Raw genomic sequence first — 17,551 nt, forward strand, 5'->3', positions numbered from 1 at the left:
CCAGGGATGGGGCATCCACCACACCAGTGGTATGCAGCTAAAACCCAACTGTTGTCACACTTTGTTGATTTCTCATCTCAGTTCCTTCACCCCAACTTCCCCAAAAGCGTGTGACCTCAGTTGCTACACCAAGTTCCCATTACAAATGTAATCTCTGTAGAGCTGGGATGGCCTGCCCAAGGGTGTCTGTGCTTACCACAATGCAGCTCAGCCATCTGAGCCTTGCTGTGACACAAAACGGCTGCCTTCAGAATCAGAGCTCTTTTGTTTGCTCCCTGACAGGCTCATGAAAACAGAAAGAAAAGAAGAAAAGCTGCCAGCAGTGTCAGGTTGGGAGGAACCTCAGTTGTGCAGCTGTAAGCGATATTAAGAACTGAGTCCATATAATGATGGGTAGAGCTCAGGAGTTTAAAGCCAAGTGCCTGCAGATGAGACAGGATATCAGTCCTGTTCAGCACAAAGTTATGTTTCAAGCACTTTGCATTTGCATATCACAGAAAGGAAAATGGCAGCTTTCCTAAGCAGGATCTGAGACGTATTTAGATGAACATCCCCAAATCCTTCTGCGTCGCACTAAGATTAAAGAGAGCAGAATTTTCATCAGATGATTTAAATTGCATTTTTGCTGCTCAGAGGAAGCCATAACTCTCAGGACAACAGAAAAAAAAATTAAACATCTACAGCAGTCCTGGATATCTTGCAAGAGGAGGGAGAGGTTATGGCTGCTGCACGGTTGTCCTTATTGGTTTTCAAATCTAGGCTGTATGTAGCAACAGGCAAGAGGCAAATTCAGTGCTTATGTTTGGACCAAAGCAAGGTATCTGCAAGGGGTCATACTCTCTTGATCATCTTTGCCCAACCAAAGCAGTAATTTCCATGTGCAAGACAACATTTAATTCCAGTCTGGTGTTTACCAGTGAAATTCTGTATACTATATAGCACAAATTCATTCATTACCATTACTAGCTTTAAGTACCTGTAATTGTAGCTATTTGAAGTTTGTGTCTTAGCACAAGGAATGATAAATCTGATTTCAACGTCTGTTTGGAAAGGGACAGGGACTGGATAGCAAAACGAGAGGACTGAAGAGGAAGGAGGAGTTGCACACACTCACAGAGCCTCTCCAAGAGCTTGTCACTTCACTTTGCTCATCTGCTTTCATTTTTACCTTTCCCAGCTACCATTTCCTGGCCTCTAAGAGGAGAAAGAGAAACCTACACAACAAAGCAAGCAAACATTTAGAACATCCCTCCTCCACGTGAAACTGAGACCCTAGCAGATCACACACATGGATAAAGCCTCGCAGCCTTGCTCTCATCTAGGGCTCGTTTTCAGCTGGACACCCAATAGCCAAGACATCTCCTACCCATCACAAAAAGCCCACACTGTTTCATTCGACACGTCACTGATGACCTGAAAACCCACATCCTCTATTTCAGAGCGTAACCACACCTGGGTATCACCCCTGCCCTTTGCTTTGTGCCTGCTTGTTGTCAGCTCCCCTTCATCCGACAGCAGGTTGAAACAAGGGCAGACCCAGATGGCAGCCGTTATGCAGTACAGCATATTTTATTAGTGAAGCTGCTGGTGTTAGCAGGTAACGACTCACATGGTTCACCCCCATGCACTCAGTTACCTGGTTGGTTGGGAAGCCAAGCCCAGATACGTGCACTCAAATCACTACAGCAGTGTGCTAGCAGCTTGCTGGTACGTGTTCAGACAGCCCCTCAGGGGGTCCTTTGCTCTATTGTGTGCATGTGCACGCACATACATGTATGTTACATAGCCCTGTCTATAGCAGCCCCCACTCTCGTGGGCATGGTCCAACTTACACAACCTGCTGTTGATGCTGCCACATACCACAGTGGCCTTGGACAGATCTGCCAGGTGCTTGGTGTTCCAAACTCATCAGTTCTAACAAAGCCAGCAGCAATGCTGGTGCCTGGAGACTGTCAGCTCCTGGAAAACTTTCACATACCACCTCAACACGCACTGCTATTCTCTTCAGCCTCCTGTTTTCTGCTTAATTTTAACTTTTTCCTCCATCTGCATCCACAGGTGAGAAAGATGCAGCAAAGCATGCAGAAACTACTGGCACAGTTCCTTGTTAACAGCTTCTTTCAGAAAAGTTAGTTAAAAAAAAAAAACAAACACTGCTATTCCAAAGCCTATGAATGCAGAGTGGTTCCTAATGGTTCTGTGGCTGACTGGGCAGTCATCTTACAGGCCAGGAAGGTATTACTATTGAAAACATATCTAGCTCTACTCTATTGCCAATGAAGATCACTTCTCCAACTATCCCCCATTTTCCCCTTTTCCCAAGGTCTCGTTACCATTACCATTCAACTCATCCATCTCATGATGCTGTCGGTCCTTTCTTCCTTCTCACCTGATCTCCCTGCATCAGTAAATCTGCAGACAGACTCCTCTGAAGACATTTGAGCTGCACCAGGTCTTTTCTCAGTCACATATCCCCTATTGTCTAGCCTGATACAGAGATTCTCCCTCAACTCAGAGGAGTCAAGGTAGCTTACAAACATTACAGCAACCTCAGAGGTGCATCTAGCCTATGGTACCCACGTTGATTTCTGGGGGGTAAAAGCATGTTTCTACTATACAAGCTGGTCAAACCCAGCTGTACTTGCTGCAGCTTAGCACCCTCACCTCCTCTATTTCAGCAGCTTACACAACATACCTCACACCACGAGGTGAGATGGTCTCTACTTTCCAAATTCAGCGTGGCTTTGAAACAGTGCATTTTGAGAAAGGGGATTAAAACAAGATCAGAACGAATTCTGCTCAAAAGAATTCAGCCCTTGGCTGTACCAGCTTACACAACCTGGTCCTGATCCAGCACAGCACTTGTGCCGTGCCCTGAGAGCTAGGGGTTACTGACTGCCTCTTTGATGAGCTGCAGCTGCCAAGAGAGGAGGACTGTGCCATCAGCACAGCTAACTGCATCTTTCACCCCACCCTGCACCATTTGGGAAGCAGTGCATCCATCCCAGCCAGCCCAACCCTGCTCAGTGCCCACTGTAAATGCACAGCTAAAGCACAATGCTGGGTACCACAGAGCAGGCTTTCCAACACACACAGGGCTACAGCTGCAGTCCATGATGCTGCTGTGAGACCACGCAGGCTGTTCTCCATGCCTCACCCCTTACCTCACCTTGCCATGACAGCTGAGGCTCAACACACAAATATCACAGCTGCTGTTTTGCTGTGGGACATCCGAGCTATGAGAACAACTGCATCCAGACTTGCAGAAGGGTTCTCTCTGTGTTCTCTACCCACCTTGCCTTTGTGGGTTTCTTGAAGCCACTGCCGAAGTCGGATCAAGCAGCTCTCTTGCATTGGAGTCAGCTGGCCCAGATATCGCTCAATGTAATCAGCATCCAATTTGTCAGCTGGAGAAAAAAAGAGCAATTCGGAGGAAGATGTGACACAGCCAGAAGAGAGGTGTGTGCTTATTTGCACACATCAGGTTACTCATTATGTATGCCTGAGAAAAGTGGGGGAGCAATCCCATGGTGATTAGGGCACGAGGACACAGATTGGAAGACAGCAAAGCCAGGTCACCCCACTTGTCTCTCAGAACACTGATATTTCATTCAGCCCTGATGCTCCAACAGAAGCTCCATCACAAGCTCTGGCACTCATCTCCTTAACCACTCCGAGGCCTGGGCACTTAAATCCCCCGGTGTCCTAAAAAAACCCTCACAATTTCAATGACAAGAGGCTAAATAGCAGCTATTTGAAATATTATTCTGCTTGTAGACACCAGAGGGAAAGGGAGAATAGCTTGAACACTTCAGACAGCAAGGGAAGCTTTCGGCATCAGGATGCCCTGTGTAAACCAGGAGCCCAAAGTCCCTCCAGATGATAGAGGGACAAAGGACAAGAGCTCAGAGCATTGCCAGCATTGAGAGAGAGATGCAGCTGTGCTGTGCAGGGCTTGTGTGTGCAGTAAGGAAAACGTGGTACCAAAAGGGAGCAGCACAGGGCAGCGCTGTGCTGGAGCAGGCAGGCACATGAGAAGGGCTGGGAGGAGGACTTCAGAGATAGCTCTACAACAGGCTATTTTTTTCCCCAGCAGATACCATTAAGTACAGAATAAGGACTGGACACCCACAGCATGCCCCGTCTCTGGCTGATGATATAGAAATTATATGCAGTAAGTGCTACACCCACACAGAATGCAAAGAGCCAGCAAGCTGAGAAGCAGACTCGAGGAAGTTAATCACTTTATGAAGATGAATATAAACAGATAGAGAGCTGCTCTCCCCTTCTGCTAGACACAATCTGCCACTTTTAGATTCAAGTTAATCTCAAAGCACAGAAAGATTTCTCGTTCTCAGCTCCTATATGGATTTGGATCGTGTTTGCAGGCAAATTCCAATAAGGAGAAGCTACAAAAGAAGGCCCACGCAGAGCAGAGCCCTGGAAAGTTCCAAATTTCAAGCTTTTTCCTCAGTTACATTCAGCTGAAAGAGCAGCTCTTTGCTTCTGAGAAGTGACAGCTATTTCCAATATCACTGATCTAAATTAAAAGGCTCTCTTCATATCTGTCAGAGAAGCTTCTTCAGTCTGGAAGGTATCATCAGGTCGATACACATAAAGATAAGGTTTGATTCTGTGATTGTGTCTTAGACTGGTATGGGGAAACATCCACAGAGCCAAACAAAGCCATGAGATTTTGAAATGGACAAAGTATTTAACAGTAATTCATCGGCACTGCGCTCAGGATACTTTTAAGTTTCTCCAGTTTGAAGTATAAAATGTCTTAAATATCAGATCAAAGCCAAGGGTTTTGGTTTTTCTTTAAACTCAAAAGAATACCCCTTCTGCTGCCTATAAAGTTTTTCTTGGCTTTTCAGCCTGGAGGAAAAAAAGCTCAAACTTTTGTGTTGTTCTTGAAGAAGGACAATAACATTCCCTCTTCTCCATCAGCAACAAGAAGAAAAAAACCTCATGCAAAAAAAAATATATATGTAAATAAACTCATTATGAGATGCTACTCATACAGGGCATTTGAACTGCCAGCAGCTGCTGCTGCTGCCTGGGCACTGCATACCATCAGGGCTGACGGGCTCTGCTGGGGGGCAGGAGCTGCCTGTTTGCTCTTTGGTGGCTCCGTGAGCCCCAGACTCGAGTGGTGCATCACTGGTGTCGTGGCTGGCTGCTGGGGCTTGCTCTGCCTTCTGCCCGTGTGCCACAGGAGGTGTCCAACGAGGGATGAACGTGATTCCTTGGGAGATCAGCTCCTTCAGGTAGTGCTCAATCACTTCCTTGCCCTGACAGAGGAAAACTGACGTTAGGAAGAAATACCCCATCTGTACTCAAAGCCAGCAAGATGCCAAAGATTCCTCCTCAGGATGGACGACTGTCCAAAAGCAGTTGAGTCCTTCCATCTGCACGAACCTCCAGGGGAAACATCAGCACGTACAGATGGAGGACTGGCCAGGCACACTGCGATGCTCTGGATGCAACTCTTACAACACGTTTATCCCACTACCTGTCAGTCAACCATGCTGCTCCTCTGCAGCCATGGGGAAGCACCTCTCCCCCAGGCAATTGGAGGGACGGCGCTGATTCTTAGCCACAACTTTCTCTTCCCAATGAGAACAGTGTCCTCAGTGTGTGAGGAGCCTGGCACCACAGCACCCACTGGCACAGCCTGCTCCCTCCCCTGCACACAAGCATCTCAGCGAACAGCTTGGTTTTGCTCGCTGCACAGTGGCTTTTTTTTTTCTTTGTTTGCCCTACTGAGCAACTCCAGAGACACAAGCAGCAATAGAAAGCTACAGTAGGCCTGTTTTAGTGGAGAGAAAGCAGAGACGCGCTGACGGCAGGCACTTTTGTGAAGGCACAGAGCCCATCTCACCCGTTTGATGTTCGACGTGTACTGCTTCATGGCAATCTTCTCCACCGTGCTTTCGAAGCCAAAAAATGACTTGATGTCGAGAGACGCAGACTGCTCAAAGCACGTCCACTCTTCGTTCTCAGGGTGAACCTAAGCCCAAAGACAGACAGACAGACAGACAGACACAGGGTTGGATGGTAGCAGGCAGCTCACAGTACGACAGGGCCCTCAATCCTGGTACTGAATTGGGCTGAATTTAATTCCAGAGCTACGCAGAGGGGTGGAAGAGGCGTCCTGCAGGGTGCTGACAGACCCACAGATTGCATCTCCCAGAGTTACAGAAGCATGGCATGAGTTGATTGTGTGAACCTATGTGGTTAAAGCAGCATTCCTCATGCCCACAAAGAACCTAAGCTTAAAACCCAGCATGCCTGAACAGCCACATTAATAGCAAAACTAAAATAGCAGCAAGACTGCTGTTTTGAAACCGTCATGGCAAAACCTCCTTGCAGGAGGCTTGGGACAACCTTTCAATCTACATCTATAGCAAAGGAAGAAAAACAGGGTTTTTCTACTTCTGGGTAGGAAACTCAGCCATTGAACATCAGCCTTCCCCATCAAACACAGCATGTGTGGTAGAAACAGCATCTTCTCACTGCCAGTTCAACATCACAATCCTAGAATGGCCTGGGTTGCAAAGGAGCACAATGCTCATCCACTTCCAACCCCCTGCTGTGTGCAGGTCGCCAACCAGCAGCCCAGGCTGCCCAGAGCCACATCCAGCCTGGCCTTGAATGCCTGCAGGGATGGGGCATCCACAGCCTCCTTGGGCAACCTGTTCCAGTGTGTCACCACTCTCTGTGTGAAAAACTTCCTCCTAATATCCATCTTATCTATGTAGCTGCTTCCCCCTGGTCACCCTACACGTGGTTAAAATCTACACAAGCTTTTCTTTTCATCTTCTGAACTTAATCCTTTCCTGGGGGGGTTCACAAACTGGTGTGAAAGGAAAACCCAGCCCACTCACAAATACACAGCGAGCTCTACAAAGGACACAAATTCCCTCAGGGAAAAATACAGCAGCTGCAAAAGAAAGATCGTATTTCTGTAAGTTGCTTCAGAGAACACTGCAGAAAAGGAAAGATGAGAATAAACCTGCTTCCGGTACGTCCTGGCAGGGAAAAGAGAGCTGGTAAAAATAGAGCAGAGAACCATCTTGAGGATGCAGACGGCTTGCTCCCACTCCGTTCCAGGAAGAGCACTGTCCTCAAAGCCCAGCTGCTGACGTTTCCTTCCGAAGGACTCAAGCCGGAGAGGCAGCACAGCCAAAATCAGCAAGTGCAGCAGTGTGAGCAATTCCAGAGTTGACCTTGCATGCATTTCACAACTGTCAACACCCTTCACAGCCATGGAGGTTTGATTTCCTTTTCATTTTCGGGAAACGCCACGTAGCCACTGACTGATCTTTGGTTCAGGAACCTCCCCCCCCCACCATCCAAAATGGTTAACAGCTTTTCAACTATTTGTCTTGCTTGAAGCAGAAGCTACTTACAGTTCGCTCACTCCCAAGAAACCGAGCTGCTGCCCGGCTGCCAAAAGGGCAGGGAAGTAACGGGATCCAGACTTTTGTTTAGGGAACAAAAAGCAGTATCTGATCACTTCAAGAAACAGCTGAAGCTGTTTTATGGTGACTGATTCCCTAATAGCACAATTAGAGTGAAATGGCACACTGTTGCTGAAGATACAGACACAAAGCAAGGCACCCCAGGCCACAAATAAGACCTTTCTCCACATCTTTCACCCAGAGGGTGGTGAGGCACTGGAACAGGTTGCCCAAGGAGGCTGTGGATCCCCATCCCTGCAGGCATTCAGGGCCAGGCTGGATGTGGCTCTGGGCAGCCTGGTCTGCTGGTTGGTGACCTGCACACAGCAGGGGGTTGGAACTGGATGAGCATTGTGCTCCTTTGCAACCCAGGCCATGCTATGATATGATTCTGTGTTTAGAGCAAGAAGATCATCATAAGATAGATGCTAAAGCTTTCACTTGTAGGCAAAAAGATAAGTTAGTTGCCAAGCTTCCCTGGCAATGCAGGTTTCCTCCTAAATACCCAAATCTAGATACATGCCCAAAAGCCCAATGCTTTAACAGCCTGAATTCCAACTTAAAGAAATCCAGGGAACACTGCCAATTCTGGAGCACCATTCTGCTCTCACTCTAGATCCTAACACTCCAATTCCAGAAAAACAGTCAACTTAAGGAAACTTCCCAGGCTCCACAAAAGCCCTGGAAAATGCTTTTCCCCAAAACCCAATGGCCTTCCATTATCTAATTGTACTGTACTGTCCAGTGCTCAAAGAAACGTTGCCCTACACGTTAGCACGTGGCTTTCAATCGTTTCCTCACAGACAGACAGGATGAAGGCACTCACTGAGTAGCTGCATGTCTCAAGGACGACCACACGGTTGGCAAAAGTCTCATTGTGGGCTTCAATGCGGAGAGTTCGCTCCTTCCAGTTCACTGTGTTTTTCTGTATGAAGAAAACATACTCTACCCCTGCAATCTGAAAAGGATGGAGAACCAAAAGGGGGAAAAAAAAAAAAAAGGAAGAGAGAAGGAACAGCTTTAGGAATCTTCACCGATTTGAACCAGCCAACAAAACCCAGCTCTCCGTGCCCCTTGGATTCCACTCGCCTTCTTTAGCAGCCTAGGAGCATCCACATTCAGTTTGCAGCTCCGTTCAATGATATGGATTGCTCCATCGTCGCTTTTGGATTCATGCAGGATTTCACTTCCTAGGAAGACTGGGATCTCTGGACATGTAGGAAAGCGCTTTTCATATGCCTGGAAGTAAAAAAAATAGAGCTGAAGTTTTATATATATACGTATATATATTTCTGCTTCTGGCCAGACCAACCAACTGGCTGTGAATTACACAGGTTGCCTATAGAGAAGCTGTAGATGCCCCATCCCTGGTGGTGTTCAAGGCCAGACTGGATGGGCTGCCTATCTAGCACCTGATCTAATGGTTGGCAACCCTGTCCACAGCAGGGAGGTTGGAACAAGAAGGTCTTCAAGGTCCCTTCCAACCCAAGCTGTTCTACGGTTCTACTTGTTTCCCTTACAGTAAGAGCCCGACACATAGATGCCTTTCTTCTCTGATAAAAGGGGAGCCAACGAAGGGGGTGAAGTTAAATCCAAACACATATGAACACCATTGGCATCCACTCGTGCCAGTCACACAGCTAATCATGTCTTCACATCTCTCTTCTTTCCCACGCAAAGCAGAAACAAAACCATGTTGTTAACGAGCAGTGAGAAGAGAATCAAGCCTTGAACAGAAGGCCAGCTATGCTGATTCCTGCTAGCTATGGACTTGACCCAGAGACGACAACATTCCAGTCAGACACATTGCCTGTATGAAGAAACTATTTTGAAATATTTAATTCCCCTTTGTCCGAAAATTGTGGTGTGTCAAACTGTTATGGATGCTGCAGAATACCAAGGGTAAGATCAGCAATTGCTGGCTACTCAGCTTACCACGATCCACCCACTTCCAGATTATTCAGTTCTAGTTCCAAATTCAGTTCTAGTTCTGAAACCTTCGCTTCAATTAACTCCCCTCCTTCCAAAAAGTCTTTTATCCAAAGGTTCTTTATCAGCTCTTGGAAAAAAAAAAGAAAGAAAAAAGAAAGAAAAAAATTCAGTCTCCATGGCACTTGCAGCAAATGAAGTTAACGTGCACAGTTACCTACTGTTGCTCATCTTTCCCTACTTGTCAATCTCTCCTTACATCTCCAGATCTTTGCTGGATGGAACATTTTCCTTTCATTTCAGAGAAAACACCTTGCACATTGGGCTGCTACTGCAAACATAACTGAAGCAACGTGAGCAGATGCTGCATAAGAAGCCCAGGATTCAGCTACATGTTGTGACTCCCTTTCCATTACACCCTCATGGACAGCTGCACCAATTTGGTCACAAGACATTTCTGCTATGATGCCACAGAGAGCCCTACCAGCTGCAAAATGCTGCTGTCTCCCCACCTTCTCTCAGAATTATTGATGTGATCATCATTGAGATCAGCCCAGCACAACAGACCTGCTGAGGGCCGGCTGCATTCTCTGCTCCCACAGCAGTTTGATAGGTTGGATGGCACAGCATGCATTTGTGTACCCTGGTGCTGGGAAAAATACCTGCTCCTAAAATAGCTCAGGCACTTAAGGACACATTTCCTATCTCCTGACCCTAGACCTCAGAACAGAAGTTATTTCAGATGGCCATATCGTGAGGAAAGGGAAAGCAGATTATTAGCTGGAGTCCCAGCCATAAAAGTCTTTAACACTCCTTCTGCAAGTCACTTAGCAGTGCTCTGCTTGCTTTGCTGTATTTGTTGGAGGGCTGTTGCTGTACCTACGAGACCTCAACTTCAGCATTTCCCTTCTAATCTCAAGGAAAAATTAAAATATTTTAGATGAACATGAAGCTTCCCATAGCAAGTGACTGTTTGCAACACCAGTCTGCATGGCTCCATGTACTGGATGCAAACCCACTGCTTTAAGAAGCTGAACTCATTATAATGATAGGCCATTCTATGAAGTCAGACCCTACCAAAGGATGCTATTTGAATGGGACACTCCTTACATACGCCCTTAACACACTTGCTAGAAGCATAACTGAACATCCTATCCTAAAAGGACAAGGATTAACCAGTAGAAAAAGGTTGAGCCAACCCCATCTCTTCCCTTATGCCAGCACTAAGGCTGGGTTTTTTCCTCATTTCCCACAGTCTGAAGCAGTACAAAGCAGGCAGACTGAAAAGCTCAAGTATAGCAATGCTAGCCTCCATTCCTCTGCTCTTTCAGGGCTGCAGCTGCACCATGAGCACTCACGAGGGAGTCTGCAGAGAAACAAGAGCCATTCTTCCACTAGATGGTGAGCAATCAAAGCACAGCCATCACCCAAAAGCCCCACCTCAGCAGTTGTACCTGGAATACAGGTTATACAGGAATACTTCATTGCCACTGAGAGACCACCATGGCAAATCTGGAGCTCCACACAACTCCACTGAACCCAGGTACCTCTGGTTCTGTTTGAAGATGAGCCCCCAGGATCTCAATGCACAGCTGTTCCTCCCTCCACTGTGTATGTGCTTGACCCAGAGACAGGCTTCCTGATACACCATCATTAAACCTTGCAAAACCAAGATCGGGTCAACTATTAACAGCTCAGTCAGCCTCAGTTTTTGGAACCAGATGCACAAATCTATGCACAACCGTGGCGATACAACCAAGACGACAGCCCAAACCCATCACCTGCAGAGGTGGAACACTTCCATATTTGAGAAAGAATCACACATTGATCTTAAGTCTTTTGCTAATCTTTTCTGCGCAGCAACAACTCTAAAAATACAGCAGCCCAAAGATGCCCGAGATCACATGAAGGACAGCTGAAGCACCACAATTCACCCACAATGAAGTTACACTGTCAACATGCAGAGAGTGAGCTATCAGGAGCCGTCCATCACAAGCACCCAGCATCCTCTTATCAAGATCAGCATCAGTAGAACAGCACATTTCTGCTCCAGCAGAGAAATTGAAGAAAATCGGGACACAAACATCTCCTTTTTTTTTCCCCATCCAGCACCAGAACTGGTCGTTATTTTCTCCTCCTCCATGATTTTTGCAGAGTGCAAGGTGAACAGCAACACCCCAGTCAAATGAAAGGCACAGGGATTTATTATTAGCTTGTTTTAATACTTCAGCTGCTAATCCATCTGCATGTGCTCTCATCTCCATGCTGCAGCAGCTCTGCACTGATGAGTGTACAGAAACTACAACTTGCCTCCCTTCTCTGCTGCAGGAATTACAGCAGTGTTGCGCCACTATTTTTCCCCAAGTGCATAATCACTATACCTTAAGACAAATACTGTGATGACCAAAGCACTGAATGTTATATTAAAGAAAAAAAAGGAAGAAAAAGCTCAGTGAAGCTGCTCCCTCCCCTCCCCTAAATCCTACAGGGATTAGCACTGTCAAGCAGCACTAGCTTGCACTTTGCACACCTCCTGCAAATCCTCCCACCCAACCAAGCCAGCACGTCACCCTGAATCCTGGTTTGGGTTCCTTCTTCCAGCATCATCAGACTCTGTGATTGACTTCACACCAGCTTGGACTAGAAGAAAATCCCCCAGCACAGCTGCAGGGGCTGTCCAGGCAAACCTAAGCACTGTGCACACGTGGTGAGCCAAGCAAACTCTTTCAAGATCTCAATTTACAAGAATTCTTTTCTTTAGAGTTCAGATTTACGTCCCCTTTTCACTCCCAAACAACCACTTCAGTGCCCTATTCTAAACCAAGAGAACCATTGCTGGAAAAACAGTGCCATGCTGTCGTTTGGTGGTGGACTGTATGCCGTCCTCTCACAAACATACAGGTGTCATTTAAATCTTTGCAATCATCTCCATCAGACTGAAATCACACATCATGATTTGCTTGTGAGGAACACCTCTCCTATAGGACAGGCTGGGAGCTGGGGATGTGCAGCATGGAGAAGAGAAAGCTCTGGTGAGAGCTGATCATGGCCCTTCAGTATATAAATGGGGGCCATAAGAAAGAAGGGGACAGTCTTTAGGAGGGTCTGCTGTGACAGGACAAGAGGAAATGCTTCAAACTAAAGGACGGGAGACTTAGGTTGGATGTAAGGAAGAAGTTTGTTACAATGCAGGTGGAGAAGCACCAGCACAGGCTGCCCAGAGAGGTGATGGGTGCCTCTTTCTTGGAGATAGCCAAGGTCAGGCCGGATGGGCTCTGAGCAGTGATGGAGCTGTGGGTAGCCCTGTTCATGCAGGGGAATTGGGCTAGATGACCTTTAAGAGTCCCTTTCAACTCAAACAACTCTATGATCTTTTATAACAGCTACTCCTGTTTCTCCTCTGCAGGTTTCAACAACTTCTCCAGCAATCGACCTTGAAGTCAGTTACACAACAGAGGCCTTAGGAATCACAAACAATGGGGAAGTCCAAGCACTGAATTAATTACTGCTTGAAACAAAACACCTCCAAACCCAAACTAAGGATGAAGTGACAAAAAAATGCATCTATGTTCAGATGAATGGGGAAACAGGAGATATGATATCATGTTTTGACCTAAACGTGCCAAGATCATCATCCTTTTGGAAAGGGATGCAAGAGCAAGATAGAACCCCTCATCACTTTTAAGTAGGAAGAGGAGGAGTTTATTCCACCTTTTCAGTAGACACAGTTATCCTCAGATTCAAGTATTTTCAGGTTATGGCCTTCCAGGAAAAAGTAATCATTTCATCCAGAAAAGCCTCCTACTGCTGAGCCTAAATGCAGAAAGGAAAACAAAGGCTCTGCACACACATTCACCAGACAACAACCCATCTGCTTCTTAATCACTACAACCTGCAGAGAAACATAACAATCATTTGGACCTGAGGGAAGCCAGTTTCCATTTGCCAGAGGTCCACTGGACCACAGTTACCCAGGCTGGGAACACGGATCAGAGTTCTGCCTCCCTGGACAGCAGCCAATCGTTTGTCTCATTCCTTCAGATTTGGGTGAATGAAACAATTCAGGGAGCACCAGCTGCCCATTACAACACAGGCACAACCGAGTGACATGGCACCGAAAGCAGGACGTGCACTGCAGCTGCACAGAGCTAGCTTGGAAAATTACCACTGTCTGAGAAGAAATGTTATCCCTTTCAAGCTACTCGGATATAGTGTTCCCCTCTGCTTATCACAGAGCCATAAAATGGCCAGGGTTGGAAGTGACCTCAAGGATCACGAAGCTCCAACCCCCTGCTGCATGCAGGGCCACCAACCTCCACATTTAATACCAGCCCAGGCTGCCCAGGGCCCCATCCAACCTGGCCTTGAACACCTCCAGGGATGGACGGGGCATCCACAGCCTCTCTGGGCAGCTGTTCCAGCACCTCACCACTCTCACAGCAAACAACTTCCCCCTGACATCCAACCTCAATCTTCCCTCCTTCAACTTCAAACCATTTCCCTTTGTTCTGCTATTATCTCCCCTAGTAAGGAGTTGAATGGTTGGTGATGGAGCACTTCAAGTCACAAACAACACAATGCATTGGCCTTTGCAGCAGCCACAGAAGCAATGCTTTATACAGGAATGATTGCTACATGGCTGGGCAGGTTTGCCATTGCCTATTGCAGGAAGAGGCAAGGTGCACAGAACTAGGAGGCAAGGAAGCAGACATTTCTGGTGACTAATACCTTAAAGAGCAAAACACAGCAACCAAGTGTTACAGCACATGCAGGCTGCTCAGTGAACCAGCCCCAAATCAAAAAGGCTGGCTCACAAAGTAATGCTTGGTTGGCACGACAATCTGTTGTTGCCAGAAGCAGCTGTAAGAATTGTGGATGATTTACGTAAACTCAGGGTCAAATCTGAACAGGCTGCTGTGCTTAGGAATTTAAAGTCCACACTGCTTGAGATTTAACCTTTGATGATGGTTCTAAGTTGTCTCACCGATTTTATTCCCTGCTCAAGAGTTTATTATTTAACTTCTATACTTATATATTCGGTGGAAGAGAAGAAAAGTCTTCTAGACACGACTGGAATACAAGCTGAACTTCCAGTTATATCTTGTCTCCTTGCACCAGGCTCCAGTGCCACTTAGTTCAGAGCTCATCCATTCCAGCCCCAGCCCTGCACTCCTCAAATGAACTCTGAGAAACGAATCCTTCTCCAAGGCAGTAAGATTCCATGTTGCACCTGGAGCAGGTGATCAAAGAAAGCATGGACAACCCCATACAGATTCCTCAAATGATCCGATTACTCTCTAAATCCACAAATGATGCCAGATTCGTCCATTCCTAAAACACTCTTGCCAAGCTAATGGAGTCTTAGCAGTGGCAGTGTGAGTCTGCCCAAGGGACCTTCCAATAATTGAAGGGAGTGTGTAAACAGGAGGGGGAACGGCTGTTTATGAGGGTGGATAGTGATAGGACAAGGGGGAATGGTGTTAAACTGAGACAGGGGAGGTTTAGGTTGGATATGAGGGGGAAGTTTTTCAGCCAGAGGGTGGTGAGGCACTGGAACAGGTTGCCCAAGGAGGCTGTGGATGCCCCATCCCTGCAGGCATTCAAGGCCAGGCTGGATGTGGCTCTGGGCAGCCTGGGCTGCTGGTTGGTGACCCTGCACACAGCAGGGGGTTGGAACTGGATGAGCATTGTGCTCCTTTTCAACCCAGACCATTCTGTGATATGATTCTATGACTTGTATGATGCCCACTGTGCACACTAAGCAGACCAGGGCACATGATTACTGCCAGCATCTTGTCTCCAGAAATCCAAATAAGCACTTCTATCCACAGCTGTGGTAAACATCACCTGTTTGCCCGTGGGGAAGCGTTCCACACCATCATCTCAAGAGAAATGTCAGCTCCACTCAGCCCAACTATTGCTCACTCTCAGCCTGCTTAATAACTTGAGGAGGTGGTGGCAGGGCACAGGGGCTGAACAACTGAATACAGCTGTGAAGAATTATCCCAGCTGACACAGGAATCATTACTTTCAGAGTTCTGTTGCCAAATGCTTCTCAGCAGATGATGGGATATTTATAGTGCATCTTGACAGCACGGTTTCAAGCCATCAAGTCACACCAAAGCATCACGTCTTGAGTCAACGCTAGATCCTCTGTAAGCACATGCAAAGTTAACCCAACGCCTTCTGACAGTTACAACAAGCCTTCCTTCAGAGCATGGCAAGAAAAGAGGCAAGAGAAGCTGCCTTCCTCTAAAATACCAGCATGGACAATGGTTGGACACAGACCACCTGGATGCAAAGATGATTTGTCTGCACTCAATAAGCACATTCTGTATACCTAAATCCTGCTGCAGGGAGTACATTCACTTTTGTAAGGAAGCATCCACTGCTCAGCCAGTGCTTGGATGCCTACTGGCACATTTCCTGGTATTACAGGGACTGAGCATCAAAGAGAAGCTATTTTAAAACATTTTCCTCCTTGCACCTTGATTCTTTCTCAATCTCCAGAGCCCCGCCGGTCAGAAATCCCATTTCCAACACAAATCTGAAATCTGTGTCGTTATCCACATCAGCTGCTCCAAAGGTGCCTTCAAGCACTGGGCATGCAGGCTGCAAAGCTCTCCCACACCTCACTTGTGCTCCAAGGACACAGCGTGCAGCAGGCACTGCACCTCCTCTCTGGCACTTCACTGGAGCTGCACTCAGAGCTCTCCTCCAACCTTTTCAGCCACTCTGCACAGCTGCAGCACCGCTGTTCCGTGCTTGTGAAGCATTCCAGCTGCCAGAAGCCACGCTCTGCTCTCCCTGCAGCAAAAATGCTCTTCTTTTTTCAGGGCTCACACTTGAAAGCAGAGGCTGCGAACCAGCATCAAATATCTTGGTTAAGATTCTACTTTGTTTGAAAATCAGCCTGGGATGTTCCCAGATTAATGACGTCTTGAAACTCCAGCTGGGGAGTCTGTAATTATAATTAAGTACACGGCAAGGCCCAGAAATGTATTCTGGGGTGCATCTGTGCTGCAGGCATTGTAAGATACTGGAAGATACTGCACTGTAGTTGGCAGCTGATCTGCACATCTGATGCAGCACAGCAGCCTTTCTGAGAGCCAGATGGGCTGTGAAGACATGCTGAACTCATCACACCAAACACACCCTCAGAGCTAACACCATTCCTGCTAGACATCATTCTGCTTGTACACTGCACTGCTTTCACACACCATTCTCTCTGTTACCAACGTGTACTGCAAGCTGTTTGGGCCAAACTGCAGTGCCTACCTGGCACAAGAAGGCTTAGATGCTCTGTTGCAAGGGAACCTGCACCAGTCAGTGAGATATCAAATCCTTTAAGAAACCACAGTACCAGAGAGCAGAGCATGCATGATGTGTCAGGGTTTAATCAGCCTCTTTATAAAACCAATGTGCTAAACGTGGCAGGAATCAGTCATTAGGTAAAGCTTCCTGGAGACCTAACATCTGTAATGCAACACTCATAATGAAAATTTAAGAACAAAAGTAGTTTTGAAAAGTTACGTGGGGAGAAATTCTAGCCATTAGGACTTCAGCAGTGCTCAGTTTCTCCTCCTACAGCTAATCCTGACAGCTGAAATAGCAACAAGCTGCCTTCAATTAGACTGCATGTACAAACCTCCTGTCACTGTTAGCATAAAAAAACACCAGGCAGTGAGAAAATGATGCATCTTGGTTTTAGTTGCAGTGGATGTTTGAGTCTTGCACACATCTGTGGGCCAGATTCTCAACAGGTGCATCTGAGAAAAACTTCAGTGGCTGCAAAGCAGCTTGGATGAGTTGGACATAGCCAGTGGACAGGGCTGATCTGCTGGGTGATTATTTGGGGGCAAGAGTGAAGATCCCTGGCAGAGCCAGCGAAGATCAGCAGGGCTGCTTCAGCAGGGTTGGGCTAATAAGAAAGACATCCCACACAAGGACCACGAATAATTGCTTTGGATGGGATGTAGCTCTGTGCTACAGCTCTGTGCTACAGCACGAGAGTAAGGATGGGGAAGGACTGTTTTTAACTACTAATTTCAACGTGAAGTCATTTCTGAGATAAAAACTGCAACGTTTGCAGCCTGAACTAAACTTGCCAGCCAGCTTGTTAGCACTCAAACCACACTGAAGAGATGCAGAAGTAT

The 17,551-nt window shown here is 46.9% G+C and overlaps 1 protein-coding gene across 5 annotated transcripts in view; it reads right to left on the reverse strand.

Annotated features, from left to right (window-relative positions):
• The window catches only part of SEC14L5 (SEC14 like lipid binding 5), a 39,447-nt gene that overhangs the window by 8,600 nt on the left and 13,296 nt on the right, over window positions 1–17,551 (reverse strand). For all 5 annotated transcript variants that reach the window (XM_090151729.1, XM_031595361.2, XM_031595360.2 and 2 more), the window contains 5 exons: window positions 8,556–8,705; window positions 8,293–8,424; window positions 5,885–6,013; window positions 5,075–5,294; window positions 3,295–3,407 (listed from right to left, as the gene is read on the reverse strand). In XM_090151729.1, coding sequence (XP_090007855.1) covers window positions 3,295–3,407; window positions 5,075–5,294; window positions 5,885–6,013; window positions 8,293–8,424; window positions 8,556–8,705 — 744 coding nt within the window. The remainder of the gene's footprint in view (window positions 1–3,294; window positions 3,408–5,074; window positions 5,295–5,884; window positions 6,014–8,292; window positions 8,425–8,555; window positions 8,706–17,551) is intronic.

The sequence above is a fragment of the Phasianus colchicus genome, chromosome 16, assembly GCF_987193195.1.
Source record: "Phasianus colchicus chromosome 16, bPhaCol1.hap1.1, whole genome shotgun sequence".
Classification (NCBI taxonomy): Eukaryota; Metazoa; Chordata; class Aves; order Galliformes; family Phasianidae; genus Phasianus; species Phasianus colchicus.